The sequence below is a fragment of the Pongo abelii genome, chromosome 4 (genome assembly GCF_028885655.2).
Source record: "Pongo abelii isolate AG06213 chromosome 4, NHGRI_mPonAbe1-v2.0_pri, whole genome shotgun sequence".
In the NCBI taxonomy this organism is placed as follows: Eukaryota; Metazoa; Chordata; class Mammalia; order Primates; family Hominidae; genus Pongo; species Pongo abelii.
The window spans coordinates 63,944,020-63,963,775 of NC_071989.2; the positions used below are offsets into that span (position 1 = coordinate 63,944,020).

Here is a 19,756-nt window from a genome sequence, read left to right on the forward strand (position 1 = left end):
GCAGTTTACAAACCTTAAACTTCATTCTCCTAATTTTAATCCAAAACCTTCAAGGCAAGGAACAAGTTTCTTATCTGATAAATAAACAAATAAACTCAGAAAGAGCCAGTATTGAATGACACATCCTTCAAAACTGGGAAGTCGTGCACTTCCTGAACTGGATCCAGACTATCCAGGGAATAAGGTAAGAATAAAGGAAACAGTCCTCGGCCACAATTAGTCTTCCTTTTTTCCTTGACAGAAAACACCCTTATATCAAGGTTGGAGAGAGACGGTCTGGGCAGACCACTGAAGCAACCCGGCAGTGTCTGATGGAGACTGTATTTCCCTAATTCTAAGGAAGGACAGAGACAAAGTCTAGGGTACATGTTTTCCCTCTCACATTTTAACATTTCTGAACATCCTAATTTGACAAGTATATTTAATATCGTAAAGTTGATATTAAGTTGATGGTGCATCTTATAATTGATGCTTAGGAACTGAAAGCCAAACCCAAAATGGAGCTTCAATTCCTAAAGAGCCTAAGAGTTTACTACTTATCCTTTGGTTTTCTCCTTCGTTGGTCAACTCCAGCACCAGTATCTTTCTACATCTCGACCTCCCTATTCCCTCTCCTGTGTTTCTCTCATCCTGCAATTCTGTACCATGTAGCCAAATGCCCAAACCCTCTACTGAGGTTCCTGGGTAAACCCATACATGCTGATAACAACTGCTACAGCTCTATCCCATAAAAGCCACTTCAGTAGAAGTGAGAGGCACAGCAGGTTTGGTACTTTTCTTTTTCTTGCTAATAAAGACACCCCCTGACAACCTGGATGCATTGAAAGGGCTGGAGTCAGTCGGGAGGAGCAGGGAAAAGTGGCAGAGTGTGGGGGCAAAATGTCAGGTTCAGACAGACTTGACATCAAGTCCACGCCTCCTTTGTTACCTCTCTGTGCCTCAGTGTTCCTGTAGTATAAGTAAGGTTATGAATCATAGAAGTTTCCTTAGAGGGCTGTGAAAATGACACCAGTTACAGAAGAGGCCTGGTACTTGGTAAGCACACAATAAATGTAAACTTCTATAACTGTATTTAATAACAATTGACACCTAAAATTCCTCTTTGTAGCTGCCAACCTATTTCCCAGATCACTTTGCGGGGAGGGTTCAGGAGGCATTACTACAACACGAATCTGTGGGATAGGGAGATGTGGCTGAAAACAGTGGGGCAGCCTAAATTGTGACCAACTGGAACAGACCATCCCAGATTACCTAAGAAGTAACTGTGGAGTCAAATGATAATGTGACAAGTTCTTAAGGTATAAACACTATTAATTTTTCACTTAAAATATAGAGACTGAATAATGAATCAAGCTCTAAGATAACTAAAAGCACTAAAAAGCCTATTTCTAGATCCAATTGTTTTGAGCAAATAAAAACCCTTACAATTTTTAACCATATAAAGTGCACTAGTTACATTAGCCTCTGGGGGGCTCCTGGCTATGCCTGCACAATCATTTAATTGGGCCTAGGGTGCTTTATAAATTAAGATCAAAGGTTTACTGCTTCGTATTTCTTTGCTATTCTCCCTGCTGTCATCCCGTCTCTCCCTGTCACCTACTTGGCCACCACTCTCACCAAAGACTGTTTTCCTCTCTGCATCACCACCACCCAGAGATGGTGCATCTGCTGTTCCATCTGTAGCTTGGTGGTCTAGATCATCCTTGCAACTTAGAAAATAACTTTTGAGATCTATTGGGTTAGAATAATACTAGCCCTAACCATTGTTTTGTTAATTAAAATGGTCCATTTTTCAAATCCTCCACAATAGCCCCCCAAAAAAAGCACAGTAAAGAAAGCGGGGTCACAGAATTCTCAGAATAGAAGTCAGGAGACCCTACAACCAACCAGTTATAGCACCTTAGGCTGCACACGACTCCCTGGGTTCTAGTTTCCTCACCTGTAAAACAAGGTTAGGGATAACATTTGGTCTTCTTTTTAACTGAGGGATTATACATAAAAAATATTATATTAGTATATGCATACACATTATACATTTATAAATACATATGAAAATAGTATATATACTATAGAATACACAATACATAGATGTGTTCATTATAGATCAGTCGATCTATTATGTTGGTGCCAAAGTGATTGTGGTTTTTGCCATTATTTTCAATGACAAAAACCGCAATTACTTTGGCACCAACCTGATACATGCATGGCTATTAGGCAACACTGCCAAAACTAAATCCAGCCACATGGCCAGTCAGAGACTTACATGGATTTCTTATTCTTTAGCCATGATGGTAATGAACTTCAGAAACAGAGGGAGGAAGGATAAATGCAGATGTACTTTAAAAGTCAATCTGGGATCACACTGAAAAGAATGAAAGGCTGTCTGAAGGAAAGGGAGAAAATTGTTCAAATGATGAAAACAACATTATGCTTTTCTTTTTTAAACATTATGAGGGTAAAGTGGCTTTGGAAGCTCTACGTTCCCTCAGCCACTCCACACAGATAGAATATATCTGCATGTTCTCCCATGGCTACAAAATCATCCAAGTCATTTCCTAGAATCCAAGGCCTTCATTTCCAGCCTATGCTGTTAAACATGGATCTTTGACTCTAGTGGGCTGGTTTTCTCCCTGCCCTGTAAATGTAACTTTGCATACATTCTTGCCTCTGCCTACCAGAATCTGCCCCATCCCTTACTGTTTAGAATACTATTGTTCAATACAGTAGCCACAAGGTAGATGGGACTATTTAAATTTAATGTAAACTACTTAAATTATATAAAATTTAAAATTCCATTCCTTAATCATACTAGTCTTATTTCAACTACTTTCTAGCTGCATGTGACTGGTGGCTACTGTATTGGAAGCACAGATACCACATTTTATCACCACACAAAGTTCTACTGGATAGTGCTGGTCTGCAGCAAGGGTTGGCAAATATTTTCTTTTTTTTTTTTTTACTTTAAGTTCTGGGATACATGGGCAGAGCATGCAGGTTTTTTACATAGGTATACATGTGTCATGGTGGTTTGCTGCACCTATCAACCTGCCAACTAGGTTTTAAGCACCTCATGCATTAGGTATTTGTCCTAATGATCTCCCTCCCACCGACAGGCCCCAGTGTGTGATGTTCCCCTCCCTGTGTCCATGTGTTCTCATTGTTCAACTCCCACTTATCAGTGAGAACATGCAGTGTTTGGTTTTCTGTTCCTGTGTTAGTTTTCTGAGAATAATCGCTTCCTGCTTCATCCATTTCCCTGCAAAGGACATTAACTCATTCTTTTTTATGACTGCATAGTATTCCATGGTATATATGTGGGTTGGCAAATATTTTCTATGAAAAACCACAACATAAGTTTAGGTTTTGGGGTCCATGAGACAAAACAGAGGATATTTTATGGGTACTTACATAACAAGAAAAAAGTTTTTTTCACAAAATTTTTACTGATAAAATTCTAATAATAATAATAATAATTGAGCCAGGTGTGGTGGCTCATGCCTGTAATTCCAGCACTTTGGGAGTCTGGGGCAGGAGGATTACTTGCACTCAGGAGTCAAGACCAGCCTGGGAAACATAGGGAGACCCCACCTCTATAAAAAATAATAATAAACAATTTGCTAGGCATGGTGGCATATACCTGTGGTCCTAGCTACTTAGGAGGCTGAAGTGGGAGGATCACTTAAGTCTGAAAGGTGGAGATTACACTTAGCTGGGATCGTGCCACTGCACTCCAGCCTGTCTGACAGAGTAAGACCCCATCTCAAAATAATAATAATAATAATTGGATGTAATTTGTTTTTGTAATAGAAGCCTGCTACTGAGAAGAATGAAATTCTTTTTTGAGGGAAAACATTTTGCTTACATGGGCTTCAAAATTAATGTTTCCTATAATTAAATTGATTGCAAATATTCATCTATAAAAACCATTCTCAGCTTGTAGACCATGCAAACAAGCAGGCAGCAAGCCTGATGGGTTCTGTGTACTGTAATTCCCAAGTTCCCTGCCTGGAGTGTTTCTCAACAGGACACTATCAACACATTGGGAGGGTCATTTCTTCATTTTGTAGGATTAGCCCACACATTGAAAATAGTACACATCCTTGGCCCTCAGGCATTAAATACAGTAGCATCTTCCAGTCAATGTGATAATAAAAATGCCCCACAACATATTCAAGCTCTCCATCACCCAAGGGGAGGCACCATTGCCAGATGGAACCACGGAATCTTTCTCATGTCCATCTTTTCTGCACCTCTGACCATACAGCTTCCTCTGACCTTCTAAATAATCTATTATTAACTATTGACCCTCATGAGCAGTACAAACAAGGCTGAAATTGCCAAATATATACATGGGAACATTCATCTCAACCAAATTTCAAGTTGAACACATTCAGATTCCCATGTCTTGACATACTTGATGAATGAGCCCACTAGGGGCTCATTTGTGTGAGAGGCTAAGGCTTCTACCAGAAACAAAGCCACACTAAAGGAAGAGAGTCAAGACAGAAACCTGGTCTAGAAAACATGGGCCAGTGCTGGGGGAATTGATGGTTTATATCTCCATTCATTCATTCCTTTAACAAATATTTCCTGTTTACTCTGTGTTAGGCACTGCTGGAGACCATGGACAGAGGTATGTATGAGCCATCAGGCTTCCATACTGTCCTTCCATCCTTAGCCTGTTGCTCAGCAGTCATGCAGTTCCCTCATCTGTCCAACGAGACAAATGGTAGCACATATCTCAGCTGGTTTAAACCCTTAGAGAAGTACCTGGCACATAATTCCAGCAAATACTTATTTTTTGAGCACTTATTATATTAGTTACAAGCCAGTCGTATGGATTCATGCCCAGGTTCTTAGAAGAAGAAACACCAAGAAAGGGTACGTGAAAACCACGAAAATCTATTAAATGGAAGTTTTTGGATACTTGAGTGTAAATTGGCATGGAAGGATTTGCCAGCTTCAATGCTGGTAGTGCTAGTGTAACAGGAAATGGAGCTATCCATGTTACGAGGCTTCCAGCACATCATCCTCTCTGTGTGGGCAACAGAAGCCACAGCAGCAGCTATTACCTCAGGGCTCCTGCTCAGGAGAGGTGTAAAATGGCAGACACCCTGCACAACCAAGAGGTACTTATTGTGAGCACTTGGGAACTAGCCCTGGGGGATCCTCTGAGAGCAAAGGGAGACTGAGGCTCCCAGAACCAGAGAAATACTGTCCCATGACTCAGTGGTAGCCTTACTGAGTGGAGTATTTTTTTTCAGTAGTAAGAGCTATCATTTAGCCTTAACCATGCATCAAGCACTGCATGAGAGCTTCACATCATTTTATCATGTAATCCTCACAGCTCTGCCTCCACTTCCCCCCCACTCATATGGAGCAAATTAGCAGGCTAAGTAACTTCCCAAGGTCATGTAGCTAATACAGGGGAGCCAGGACTCATCCCCAGATCTACCTATCCACTACAGAGCTGCTCTCCTAACCACGATGCTGCCAGCCTGGCAGGAGCTGCCCACGTGCATGCACCTCCCTCACCTGCCTTGAAACAGCCATGCCTCATGGTGGTGCCACTTATGAAAGACAATGTGAAGGTAACTCATTGTGATTCTGTCTCGCCTCCCAACAGTACCCAGCAGAACACCCAAGTAATAAGTAATATTTATTTAAAACCAGTGGGAACTTGTCAACTATATACACAGTGTCATAGGTCTTACTATTTATCATTAGAAATAATATAAATGAAAATCAAATTGGTAGTCTTCAGGCTCTTATGATAAGTCAAAAGCAGTAGCCCTTACCTGAAGGATGTTATTGGCTGTTACCAATGGAGCTTCATCATTTACAGATTCAACAGTCACAAAAAGAGTTTGGGGCAGACTCTGTTTGCCAAGCTCTGAGCTATTTGCAAAGACGGCGAAATTGTCATGAAGCTTCTCGCTGTCATCATGAGCATAGTAAGTCAATTCATTTTCCACCTATAACAAACCACAAAGTCACCAGTTTACTGAAGTGTGACTTAAAAATATGAACAAATGGCAATCAAAGAAATCCCAATTTTTAAAGTCTCTCTAAAACACAAAAGCACATCCTCATCCTGTGAAGTTTCAGTCTGACAATCAGAGTGCAAACTGTGATGGATGGTATAGTTTTTCTGAAATGATACTGCATCCTAGAAATAAGATAAAGGAGGAACAGCTTTTCCATTGCTGGCTCCACTTGGTCAGTGCAGTTTCACCTTTGTGGTGGGAGTCCATCCCAGCTGTGGACCACAAATAACCCTGTACAAAGAGGAATGGAGATTGCCTCTATCCACCTAGATTCACAAGCTGCCCTGAGGCGATCTTGGCATCAAGGAAGGGAGCATTGAGGCACATCGCACCATAAGCTTCACAGGATGGCAGCCATTGATTTATCTCGTGGGTTTTTCCAGGGAACCAATCTGCCCTTTTGAAGAAAAGACAAAGGTAGAAAGGATGGTGGTGGACTACCTGGCAAATGGTTATCAGAATGGGAAATACAACCCAGAACCAAACAGTCATCACTTCAGCAGGGTTTTTTGAAGAATCAAATATTCAATGGGATACAAATGACAAGAGGCTACAGTGGATGGGAACTGTGTGACTGTAAGAATTGTGGAGAGGTCTTCAGTGAACAGTTTTGCCTTAAGACACACCTGAGAACTCAGAAAGGAGGGAACACTTCTGAGGGTAATTGTTATGGAAAAGACATCCTCAGTGTGCACAAGGAAGCTTCTATTGGACAGGAACTTTCCAAATTTAACCCATGTGGAAATGTCTTCACTCTAACTCCAGGCTTTGCTGTGCATCTTGAAATTCTCAATGCAAGACAACCCTACAAATGTAAGGAATGTGGAAAAGGCTTTAAGTATTTTGTAAGCCTTGATAATCACATGGGAATCCACACTGGTGAGAAACTCTGTGAATTTCAGGAATGTGGGAGAGCCATCACAGCTTCCTCACATCTAAAGCAGTGTGTAACAGTTCATACAGGAAAGAAATCTAAAAAGACTAAGAAATGTGGGAAATCCTTCACTAATTTTTCTCAACTTTATACACATGAAAATTCATAAAGGAGAGAAGTCGTTTGAACGTAAAGAATGTGGAAGGTCCTTTAGAAATTCCTCATGCCTTAATGATCACATTCAAATTCACACTGGAATAAAACCATACAAGTGTACATACTGTGGGAAAGCCTTCACTAGATCAACTCAACTTATTGAACGTGTAAGAACTCACACTGGAATAAAACTCTGTGAATGTAAGGAATGTGGCCAAGCCTTCACTCAGTACTCGGGCCCTTCTATACACATATGAAGTCGCAGTGGAAAGAAACCCTATCAGTGTAAGGAATGTGGGAAAGCTTTCACTATGTCCACAAGCCTTATTCAACATACAAGAATTCACACAGGAGAGAAGCCTTATGAATGTGTTGAATGTGGGAAAACCTTCATTACTTCTTCCTGTCATAGTAAACATTTGAAAACCCATAGTGGAGAAAAGACCTTTGTATGCAAGATATGTGGGAAAGCATTTCTGTATTCCTCATGCCTTAATGTTCACCTGCAAACTCATACCAGAGGGAAACCTTTCATATGTAAAGAATGTGGGAAACATTTGCTGTTTCCTCACGCCTAAGTAGACATGAAAGAATTCACACTGGGGAGTAACCCTATGAATGTAAGGATATGAGTGTTACCATTTAGCCCATCGGTTGCCATCTTTAATTATTGGCAATGACACCAAAGATTATCAGATTTATCCTAAATGCCTTGAGGAGGTTTAGTGGTCATGGATTGACCTTAGATGCCATCCTGAGGGTCTAAAATTAAACCTACAGTTTCTGAATACAACTTCTTCATGGTTGCCTAAGTCTGAGCGTCTGTGAAGAAGGGTCATGGATGGTGAGGTCAGTACTGCAGGCTGCCTTACCTTGGTGATTACATTCCTAAGATCATAGCATTAAAAAGTTCTGTATGAGATAAATCATGCAGACTGGTTCCAGCCCCTGTTGGTTAGTGGCTGCCAGTGTGGCATATTCATGTCAAAATTTACCAGAAGCCAAGATGATGTAGGCCCCAGAGGTGGATTGTTAAAAGATGCTCCTCCAAAGGTCTCTTCTATTCCCACAGATCCTGCAGAGTATGGCAGGAATTAAACCATCCATAACTGCCAGTGCACTTTCACAGCTAATTATTTCTGTGTCCCCTTCTTGTAAAATCTAAGAAGTGTGACAGCCTTGCCTGTTCTGCCTTGTATGTCTATTTTAGCTGGCACAATCTAAGTGGCAATGTCTCTTCTAGTATAATCCAGTCTTTCACCTCATTTCTGTTAAGATGGCTGATATAGTCCACGAATCTCACTCACAATCTATGTATCAGATGATTGTGCAGCCACACTTTCAGGATTCTCTTCAGCACAAGTTTTCTAATTTTTGCGGTATGGATAGGCTGACAATTTTCCAAATCTCCAAGCTCTGGTTCCTTTTTCCTTAACAATTTCTTCTGCAATTCAAGTCTCCTCTTTTGCATTTTCCTGTAAGCAGTCAGGAAGAATGAAGTTTCCTGTGTCCTTTAACATTTTAATTACAGATCTTAGTGATACATACCCAATTTTATCTCTCTCAAGTTCTACCTTCCACAAAATGCTAGAATACAGTTCAGCCAAGTTCTTCACCACTTCATATCAAGGGCTGTCTTTTCTTCATTTCCCAATAGCATGTTCCTCATTCCCCAGTGACACCTCACCAGAATCACCCTTACCAACCTTATTTCCAGCTTGCACATCAGAATTTTTCCAGCCTGTACTCATTTGTCAGTTTCAAAGCTGCTTCACATTTTTAGTTTTTTTGTTTCTTTGTTTTTAATTGCAATACCTCACTTCTCAGTACCAAAATCTGCCTTAATGAGCTCAGGCCACCATAACAAAATACTACAGACCAAATGGCTTACAAATACATTTAATTTTAAATAAATGAGGTTAAAAACAGGAATTTACATTCTCACATTTCTGGAGGCTGGAAGTCTGAGATCAGAGTGCCAGCATGGTCAGCTTCTGGTGAGAGCTCTCTTCCTGGTATGTAAATGCCCACTTCCTCATGTCTTCACATGATGGAGGCCAACAAATAGGTCGGTCAGTCTGTCTGTCTCTCTGTCTCTCTCTCCTCTCTTCTCTCTCTCTTTCTCTCTCTCTCTCCCCTGCCATCTCTCAACATAATTTCATGATACTTCCTAAAGATCCTATTTTCACATACAGTCACACTGGAATTTGGAGCTTCAACATATGAATTTTGGGGGTTATCATTCATTCCAAAGTACTTAATATGATTCTTTTCCCTTTCCATATAGACAATCACATAATCTGTAAATAATGACTCTTATTTTTCCACTTCAGTCATTAGTTATCTCTCTATATATACTTTTTCTTGCTTTACTGGACTGATTTCAACGTCCAGCACAACACCAACTAAAAGTAGTAATACCAGCATAATTGTCTGCAGTTCTGCTGAGATGTGTGCTCCATTTTATTGGCTTGGCTGTAGGTTTTTATTTTTTTTATTTTTTGAAAAGGCTATCTCCTAGAGGAAAGGTTTCTTTTTATATCCAGTTTTTACATGATGAATGATTTCCCGATATTTCATAATTTGTGAGGCTGAATTCCTCTTGAATTTATTAAATGCTTCCTGTGCATCCTCAAAAAAAAAAAAAAAAAGATTAAGGAGGAACAAAGCGATTGAGCAATGTGGTATAGCAGAGAGAATGCTGGACTGATCATCAGAAGATCTGAGGTAAAAGTGCTACTTCTAACATGAAAGTGTGTTGTAAGTGACTAATTTTTGAAGTTGCTAATTGCTTTGTTTGACAATTCAAACTGTTAGATTTCAGCTCTGAAACTTCTATTCATCCATTGCTTGAATTTCTCCTTTAGAGACATATGGACCAGAGCAACTATTAAGTTTGCCCAAATTTCTCTTTTCTAAACTAAGTATGCGTTGGTCCTTTAACTGTTCTTTGTATGTGAGGTTATACTTCCTACTGAGGTTATACTTCTATAATCCTGCTTCTTCTCCTTCAGAATACAATAGGTTTTTGTGCAACTAATAAAGGATGCTACCCATAACTAGCTAACATACATCCCCTGTGGACAGACTGTCATGAATTACACTGAAATCAAATTACTCTAACAACACAGATCTCCCTCTCTATAATAATCCAAATGCAAACATTTACTTTTACTTCTGTCATATTTTATCCTTTTTTTTTTTTTTTTGAGATGGGGTCTTACTCTGTCACCCAGGCTGGAGTGCAGTGGCATGATCTCAGCTCACTGCAACCTTCACCTCCCGGGCTCAAGTGATCCTCACACCTCAGCCTCCCAAGTAATTGGGAAGACAGGCACCCACCACCATGCCCAGGGAATTTTTTTGTATTTTTGGTAGAGAGGAGGTTTCACCATGTTGCCCAGGCTGGTCAGATTTCATCCTTTTAATGTTTGTTCTGAAATCATCCTCCAGAGAATTAGTTATTCCTCTTGGATTTGTCATAACCACAACTTTGATCAAAATGCCTTTCATGTCTTTAAAACTCTGATGGAAATATTGAAGAGCACAGAATCAAAATCAGAGACCAAGAGGATTATAAAACTAAAAGGGAATTCAGCTGCAGTGAGTCTGTGACCCAAACATACAGCAGAGAACTCCCAGACCCCAAAAGGAGTAGCTGAACTTCTGAAAAAGTATCTGGGATTGTGTTTATTTTGATAAAATACAGCCAAAATTTTTAACAGTTCAACTTCGCCCATTCCTGTGGCATACTTCCTCTGAGCAAAGTCTTTTGATCTTTCAGAGGTGTTTCTGACAAGAGTTGAAAAGTCCATGAAGGGTCTCAAGAGAAAGTTGTGTCCACTCGTACACAGGTGCTATGAGAATTTCTTTGGAGTTCTGTGGGCAGAGGAATTCCAGATCATGGCCTGTGCATGTGCTCCTGGAACATGCTGTCTTAAGCTATTTGAAAACAAACATGGAAGATGCCTCTAAGCAGAATGTGGGAGAAGTTTTAATGCACTTTAGAAATGTAACCTTTAAATACCAGTCACGTTCAGAGTATTTCTCCTGGAAAAATACATCATTTCCTTAATGGAGTGGCACTTCCCAAAATGACATGCCATTTAATAATATTAATCTGAAGGCAAAGAGAGGGGATGTTGGGGATTTGTCTATCCCTAGACTTCTAAAACCAGAACAATACCTGCTGGCCTGAAATTAAAGGATACAACAAACTAATGGAAAATCCTGACAGATTCAAAAGTATTTGGTCCCCTGTCACCAACTCCGTTCAGGGAAATATTTGGCGCTCCTCTGCTCACACCTTCTCATCCCCCAGTGCTCCCCTCTCACTCCTCACTCCAGGTCAAAGGTGAAGCCTCGGGCCCTCCCACACCTGATCTGCTGGCTCATCTGCTGTGCTCCCCACCATGCCGGCAGCACCAGCCACACTGGATGACTTGCTGCTCCTCAGACACACCAGGCATGCTCCCCACACAAAGCTGTTGCTCTTGCTCTTCCTTCTGCCTGAATGTTTTTCCAATATACACTTAGCTCACCTATCCATCACCTCCTCCGGGGTCTGCTCAAAGGCTGCTTTCTCAACGGTGCCTTCCTTCACCACTCTATTAGAAATTGAATGTCAATACGCACACACACACTCCATTAAAGGTCCCAGCACTTCCTAGTTCCCTTTCCTGCTTTATTTTTCTCCATAGCACAAATCATTCAACATGCCATTTATTTCATGTATTTATTTTATTTATTGTTTCTTCCTGCCTCTCTCTTTCCCTTATCAGGAAAAACGCTACCTATGGGCTGGGATTATCACCTGGTTAGTTCACCAATTTATCCCCAGTAGCTAGAACTGGCATCCCTGACACAAAACAGATATTCAAAAACTATTTGCTGAATGAATGAAGGGCAAGAATGGCCAGGGAATCTCCCTCTCCAAGTCACTAAAGACTGCAGCCACTAGTTTTTAGAGGTTAGATTCACTGTAAGTGAAAATGACCATGTCTCAAAACTTAGTGACCCCAGGAGTCATCTAGGGAGAGACAATGTGAAGGGGTCACCTCGAAAGCAGGGACCCATGACTTTGATTCTTCTCTGTGAATAAGGCTACATGATAACATAAACAGCATGTTGTCACAGCAGATGCACAGGGAACACCTGCATCTCGACACATATGTTTCAACCAGTCATTCTTAAATACATGCCTCTTACAAAGCACAATTAATCATCAAATTGACTAGTATCAGACCAGATTTAGTGCTCAGAAGATAGAACTACAATTTACAAACTACTTTTAGAGAAGTATTGAATTCAACTCACAGAGGAGCAGGTTTGAAATGGTCTTAGACGGTTTGTCCAGCCTTTGAGGGAGAAGCCATGACTGAAAGACACCTGCACGAGGTCACTAAAGCATCACCTTCCCTGGGACCCCACCTGCAAGAGGTCACTAAAGCCTCACCTTCCCTGGGACCCCCACTGAGAAGCACTGATGTCTAAGGTTTTTTCCAACCCTCAGCATTCTCTGCTTCTCCCCAGGGCTCCCCAAGTCCCCTGGTTAAGTCTTGCCCCCTTGACGTGTAATTCAGGTTACATCTCCTGTGGTCAAAGGGGAGGACTCCTCCACAGACTAGCTCCAAGTACACTCTGCCACTCCTCCACCTCCTAGACAACTCCCCGTCCCCCTAGAATGCCCTTGGCCATGCTGTTCCCTTTGCTTGCCCTGCTTTTCTCTGTTTCCTCCTCTGTTGTCTCCCTGCTCTCTCACTCTCTCCTCGAAGTCTAGCCGAAACATTATTTCCTCTGTGAAGGTTTCCCCATGCTCTTCGGTTAGAATCTTTATTCCCACCATACCACTGCGAAAATGCAACATGAGAGGCAAGAAGAGTGCACCTTATATTAAACCTGGTGCTTCTGATTGCTCAGCAGTATTTCTTGAGGGTGAGAAATATGTTTTACTGACCATGGTAACTGCACACAGTAACTCGAACAGGATGTTTAGTAAATTGATTCAAATCAATGGATGAGTTGAAATTCTTAGAAGCAAAATGAAGCATCAAACGTGTTCCTAGCTGACTAGACAAAGACACTCTAAAATGGTAGGTGGTTGTTAATGGTTTCCAACCTGGAGAATGTATGTTCCTAGGGTCTTATAAAGGAAATGATGGGGACCTGCAAGTTACTTTTCAACATTCAAAAAGAAAGTAATGGAAATCATTCTTTTATTCATGATAAGAAAGCAAAGTCTAACAATAAGACCATTCTAACCCAAAGTAAAGAAACATGACAGCAGCCCGGAGTTGTCCTTGGTTATTTTATGCTGATTGGATGCCAAACTGGCAATTGTACCCAGCTCCCTGATTGCAGGGACTGGACCATTTTAACTTTCGAGAGCTTATGTTCATCACAGGGTGTAATATGGAAAATGTACCATGTAAGCATCTGTTGGTTGAATGAGAAAATGAATGAATAAAAAATCCACCAATGATTAAAGCATACTTGTGTTAAATACCTGGGCATTACCCCAATATTGCTGAGAGGGACAGTGACAATGTGACACTCACCTAGAACTGGGCAACCAGGATGGTGCAGGAAACCCATGGCATAGAAGCAAAAGCTGGAAAGCTAGGGATGTTTAACCTAAGAAAGATAAAATTCAAGGAAATTTGACAATCTTTTCTTTCAAATACTTAAAAAGCCTTCATGAAAGGATGTGTATGATTTATTCCGTACCAGAATAGTATGATTCTAGGAGAATCATACTACGAATGAATCTAGGAGGCATATGTTTTATTCATAAACATGAATGTACCTCTGGTACAGAATAAATCCGGGGTACCAGAGCCAAGACCTAGGAGAAGAAACTTTTAAATGGCAGATTTCAGCTCAGCCTAAATAACTATCTAGAAATTGGAGCGTGTTTACATTGGAAGGGCTCATCTCAGCAAGTAGTAAGTTCCCCATCACTGAAGATGTTTAAGCACTGGCTAGATGACCTCACTATAGGGATACTGTGGAAGGGCTTCTAGCATCTGTTGGGAGGTCGACTAGACACCCTCCAAGGTACCATCATTCCCATGAGTCTAAATAATAAATAGTCATTTTTTCTCCTACCCAACATCCCCTATTACATAAACTGAGAGTTATTACCTGTTTCCCGATAAATTTCATTAGCTTTCCTCTTGGAGAATTAGAACTTTTGACATAACCGTGTTTTGGTGGTTCAAGTAGAACAAATTCACAGTCAAGTCCCTCAAAATATTTGCTTGGAATTTTGAGGTAGTCTTCTAGAAGTGCTCTGGAGCCACCTTCTTGAACTGTGAAATTCTGTACCTGCAGAAAAATCCACTTAGGCACGATGTCCACCAAGATTTCGACTCTGCTCACAACTTGGAAACCATTCATCACACCCAGGGAAAAACAGTCCTGTTCTTGGTCGGGGGCTGTCTGCACATAAAGGATATTGCCAACCTCCTTATCCGGTTGTGTAAAAGTCAAAGGGACTTTTCATCTGCACCCAAGCTGCCTTCTTCTGGTATAAATTTTTGGAGGTATCCGTGCATTGGTGTAGTTCTGACTGTGAACACTGCCTCTGAAGAAATATTATCTTCATGCCCAGCCTTGAGTTCACACACACAATATATAGACACAAAAAGAAAAACATATTAATAAATGTAAAAGTGAAGACTGTTGATAACCACATTGTCTTGTATTAACATCCACAATTGGCTTAAGTTTTACTTAGGGTTGATACACAGTTTAAGCCTGAGTCTGTTTTGGTTCCCATGCCAGTATTTTTAATATCGGCCCTGGTCACAAAAAAAAGTAATGGCCAGCAACACTTGAGTAGCTACTAATGTATTAACCAAGTGTCATTCACAGCAGCAAAAAAACCCAGGACTCGAAGGTAGAGGTGAAAGAAATAAAATGGTAGTGTAAGGAGAAGGAATACAAGATGGTAGAAGAAGCAGCAGTTGGGTCAGTAAACTTGTAAGACCTTGAGAGGAAAGTTTTCATCCTCCATTTTAACTCGCTCAGCATTTTCAATACGTATTTTTTTTATTCCGCAAACTCCATCTCAAACCTGATTATGAGTGATATATAGTCATTGGGCTGCGTATGCCCCCTTGTGGTGAAACTTAAGTATAAGCTCTTGAAAAAGAAAAAAGCTGGTTTTTATTCAAAACTCACTATTCAAACTCTTATTCAAAATTCACCATTTAACCCATTCTGATTTGAATTCATTTTTACTTAATTTTATTGGCTGCATCTAGCAAAAAAGTAAACTTGTTTGCAGTCCTGAGGGTAGATTCAGAATAGCCTGCATTTGTGGCCAGTTGTTATAAATCACAGCTTACACACCCCACACCCTATACAGCATTACCCTAAAAAAGAACAGCCCTTCCTAACTCTGATCAGCATGGCTGTGCCTGCTGGAAGTTTCCAGTAAGAGCCCCAGGAAACCAGGTGATTTTTGGTCTCACCTCTGACATTCCACTGGTCTAGGCTAGTTTTAACCATCACTTTCAGGATACTAAACAAGGCCACATTCAGAACTAAAGAAACTATATAATATAGTATTTGCTGGTATCTTAGGAATGTTTCTTACATTTGTTAAATTACTCCAAGTTTTTATACTGTACTTCAGCACATCATAAATATAACAGATCAAATGAAATATTGGCAGTGTTGCTATGAATAATGAATAAAAGATCTCCTAATTTACCATAATATATACCTCTCTTCCTTAATCCAAGTTTTTACTGTAATAAACATATACATGCCCATGTATGCACACATGAGCCCAGCTTTAAAATAAGCCTGAGCACTGCTTAAACTCCATTTCCAACTGTAGGAAAATTGGTAGCATCAAAATCATGAAACCTTCCAAGTTTTCTTCTCAATGGCATCTATATTTTTAAAAATTCACTCCTAATACCAGGGGAGAAATCAACACAAAAATAGCTTTCAGAAGCAAACAGATTATTAGCCCCTGTGAGAATGAGAATTCTTGGTGCTGTGAATAGGATAATTACCTACCTGGAGCCTTCCTGTATTCGGTTTTACTGGTTTTCTTTCTTCAACTACAAGAGTCTTGATGTGCAGAACCTGTGTGTGATGTGGGTGACCTTCCAAGCACATTTGAACATAGACACCCACTCCCGCCTCTAAGTATGTGGCTTTAACTTTCACTCTCAGGTTGAATACATCAAAGCTGTCACTGCCATCATGCCTATAAATCACACATTATCAAGTCATCCTGAGAAAATGAGTGGTAAACAGAATGATTGACCAGGATCCTGCCATGCTTTGGGGCCTGCACAATGTGGAATTCAATCTTGTGGTCTGTTCTGACATCTTGGTTTGTGGTGACACTTAGGTTGGCCGCTGTGAGGCTGCCATCCTTTCCTCTCTGTATGAGCAGCCCCGTGTTGTTGGCTATCTGGACATAAGGGTCTGACACACTGACCTCGAGAAGAGACAATGTGTAGTGGACACCATCTGTCACAAACAGCACGAAGCGGTCCGAGTCTGCACCCTGATGCCTGAAAAGCACGTGTCCTTCCCGCAGGTCCTCTTGCCTGAACTGGTAGAGTTTCTGAGTGGGGTCGCTGGCTCACACCAAATCCCCATTTGGGATGCCCCGCCGGGTGTACAGCAACTGCTCATTATCAAAATCTAAGTCAGGGTCATGGTAACAGAGATCTGCCAGGTCAATAAGTGCTGGCCATTCCGCACAACATGAAAGACCTTATCTATCATGCGTACTGGTTTCTCATCATTCTTTAACCCAACGGAAAGGGTGACTTTTATTTCCGTGGATGAATGCTCTGAGTCAAGATTCCTGACTGCTCCCCCCGGTCCTTTGGTGAAGGCCACAACAAAGAACTCATCACACTCAGTCTCAGAGTCATCATGAACATAGATCACCTGTTCACTCACTTTCTCTTGATTTGTGAACATAGTGATATTGTCATTACTTTCCAGAGAATCAGACAAGTTAAGCAGTTTCAGCTTCCCATGTTGAGGGCCCTTGGAGATTTTATATTGGAAGATCTGATTGTCCAAAATTTGAACAAATAGTTCTGATTTTGTAATTAATTTTCCTTCTCCTTCTTTTACAAATAATCCTCTGTTAGTTAAAATAATGTATGTCTTATCTGCTTTAAAGTTGATTCTGAAAGTATAATCTTTTGAGTCTATGTATTTTGCAACAACCAAAAACCTAAAAGTATCCTGTGAGTCTTCCCTTGGCCCCTCCTGAGGTTCATGACTTATCTTAGAGTCTGTAATATTTTTTTGGCTGAAGATTGAGTTTGTTTTTAGAACTTTATTGCCAAGTACCAATTTTCCTTTCTTAGATGGGATCAATAACTTAAAATGTAGTTCCCTCTCAGCTACTTCCACACCCTCTGTTGCAGCCTGCAAATGATCAGAATTCAATATTTTCTTGTTTAGTTGACTGATCTCTAGAGGAACATTTTTCAGAAGGATAAACTTCAGCCATTGTGTTGTAACTGGAAATGTCAGCTCTTCACTGACTTTTCCTTCTATGTTAACTTTAAATCTAAAATGATCTGTAACATTTTCTAGCTGCAATTCTTTCAATGTACTACAGTACTGGACCCGACTCCGATCAACAGAACACTGAGAAAAGGTACTAACTTGTTTCCATTTCCCACTTGACCCTCACCGCTGAATGTGGCCATACTGAAGTGGATGAGTAATGTCAGAGCGGGTCTCCATCTCATGCCATTCACCATTAACCTCCACTGACAAGTTACTCCATGTAATCAGAGGAGTGCCACCCTGTTCTACGATCACACCAGTTCTAACTGCCACTGCAAAGTCCCAAGAAACAGCCATGATCAGCACCACTGCTGTATGACTAACCAGCTCTCCATCACTTGCTCTCAGAACAATCTGAGAGTTTCGGTGACCCCTGTGCACATAGAAAATGTTGCCATATCTTAAATCTTCATGTGTAAAATGATTAATGGCTTTCCCGGGATCATTTGCATTTTCTAAAACCCCAGCATCTGAATTGAAGTTGCCAAGAACTGAAATACAAAGACTCAAAGGATCTGTGTCAGGGTCTGACATGTCTATCATACTTGGGGTCAGTTGTTTCTTAGAGTTCTCAAATAGAAGAAGCAAGTTTCCTTCTGGTACCTTAAGGTACGGGGGATCATTGACTGGAATGACAACAATGTCAAACACATGTGGAACACGTTCTTGCAGATATAATGGCATTTCTTTCTTGCTATTGGGAGAAACCAAAAACGTAAAATAATCCATAGGTTCTTCTGAACCATCGTGGACATACCAAACTTTTCCTTGCCATAAGTCTAACATGGTAAAAGCTGTCTCCATTTCTTGCTCAGGTGGCACATCTAATTGAAGGAACCCATGAATAGGCCTTCCCTCTATTTTAAATAGTATTTGAGAATGATGGATACCCAAATCCTTAAATTTCACATCCAGTTTCATGTGCCTTTGTTTCAGTAAGGTCCACCTTCTTGGACCTCCAAGTTATTCAAAACCAAGAAATCGCTACTCTCATCTTGAAGAAAAGGCTTGACGACCTCAGGGACGACAGTGGAAAGGAAAACTTCTGACTGATGCAGATTTTCTATCACTGTTATGGAAGGATTTGTGTTATCAACACTCTCAGTTTTACAACAGCAGGAATAACTTTGAAAACAAGGGCATCCCTTAATGCTCTCTTTTCTGAATTGGCTTCCAAGCTTCTTAAGCACCCTTTGAAAGAGGTTCCTCAAGCAAATTTCCCAGGCACAGAGGCAAGTTCTAACCTCTTTACTTCTTCCCACATTTGGTTATCAAGACCTCCCACAAAAAGGGCTCCTTCAGATACAAATGTTTGCTTTGCAAAGGCAGTGACTTCCATACCTTTTTTTCATCTACTGTTAGGTCCAGATACTCCCCTGTGAATTTGAATTGAATAACATGCCACTTGTTGTCACTGACAAAACTAAAAGAAGAAAGCTGAGTTTTACTTTTATGCCTTCCTACATAAGCCTTCAATAGACCTTCATCTATTTCCAAAGCAACAAAATCTCCTTCCTTACCCAACTGAAATGAAAGCAAGGCTTGGTGAGTTACAGTTTGCAAAGTAAATTCCAATAGTGTTTGCCCTTGCACTTTCCATTCTGGAAAAGTGACAGAGAATCTGGAGCTAAAGAAATTGATGGCTTCATCCTCCCCTGCAAAAAAAAACTCATCACTGCATCCTAGTGACACCTCATAAACCTTCTTAAAACCAGGGTAAGATCTAAGGGATGTAAGGATCTCCCTCTGGTTAAATACCACATCCTTCATACATCCTTGAAAATTGGGGAGCTTTCTGTACAGATAAGGTACATTGAGTGCCCTGTGGCCTCCTACGTAGATTCCATGTTGAAAATTCAAATTATGCATCCCACCAGCTGCCATTTGGCCAGTTGTCTCATAACGTTTGTCAATAACAAAGGAAATATTATGCTTAACATAGCACAGTTCCACCAAATGCCAAACCAGGTCATCCATATGAAGTCTCTGCTCAGAAAGGAGCATTTGTTCACTTGTACCCAAATTTACTCTCACCTGAAAAAGAATCATAATTAATCAATCTCATCTCACTTTTTATTTCATAATGTTTTATTGAGAAAATGGGGCCTTTCACAAA

At 40.6% G+C, this 19,756-nt stretch overlaps 1 protein-coding gene and 1 pseudogene across 1 annotated transcript in view; one reads left to right on the plus strand and one right to left on the minus strand.

The window, feature by feature from the left end:
* LOC112133484 (chondroitin sulfate proteoglycan 4-like) overlaps window positions 1-19,756 on the minus strand; it is a 95,012-nt gene that overhangs the window by 38,898 nt on the left and 36,358 nt on the right. The window contains exons 2-3 of the mRNA XM_054555559.2: window positions 14,221-14,690; window positions 5,799-5,975 (exon numbers count right to left, since the gene is read on the minus strand). Of these exons, the coding sequence (XP_054411534.2) occupies window positions 5,799-5,975; window positions 14,221-14,475 (432 nt within the window). The 5' untranslated portion in view covers window positions 14,476-14,690. The remainder of the gene's footprint in view (window positions 1-5,798; window positions 5,976-14,220; window positions 14,691-19,756) is intronic.
* Window positions 6,395-7,723, plus strand: LOC100940175 (zinc finger protein 561-like; annotated as a pseudogene).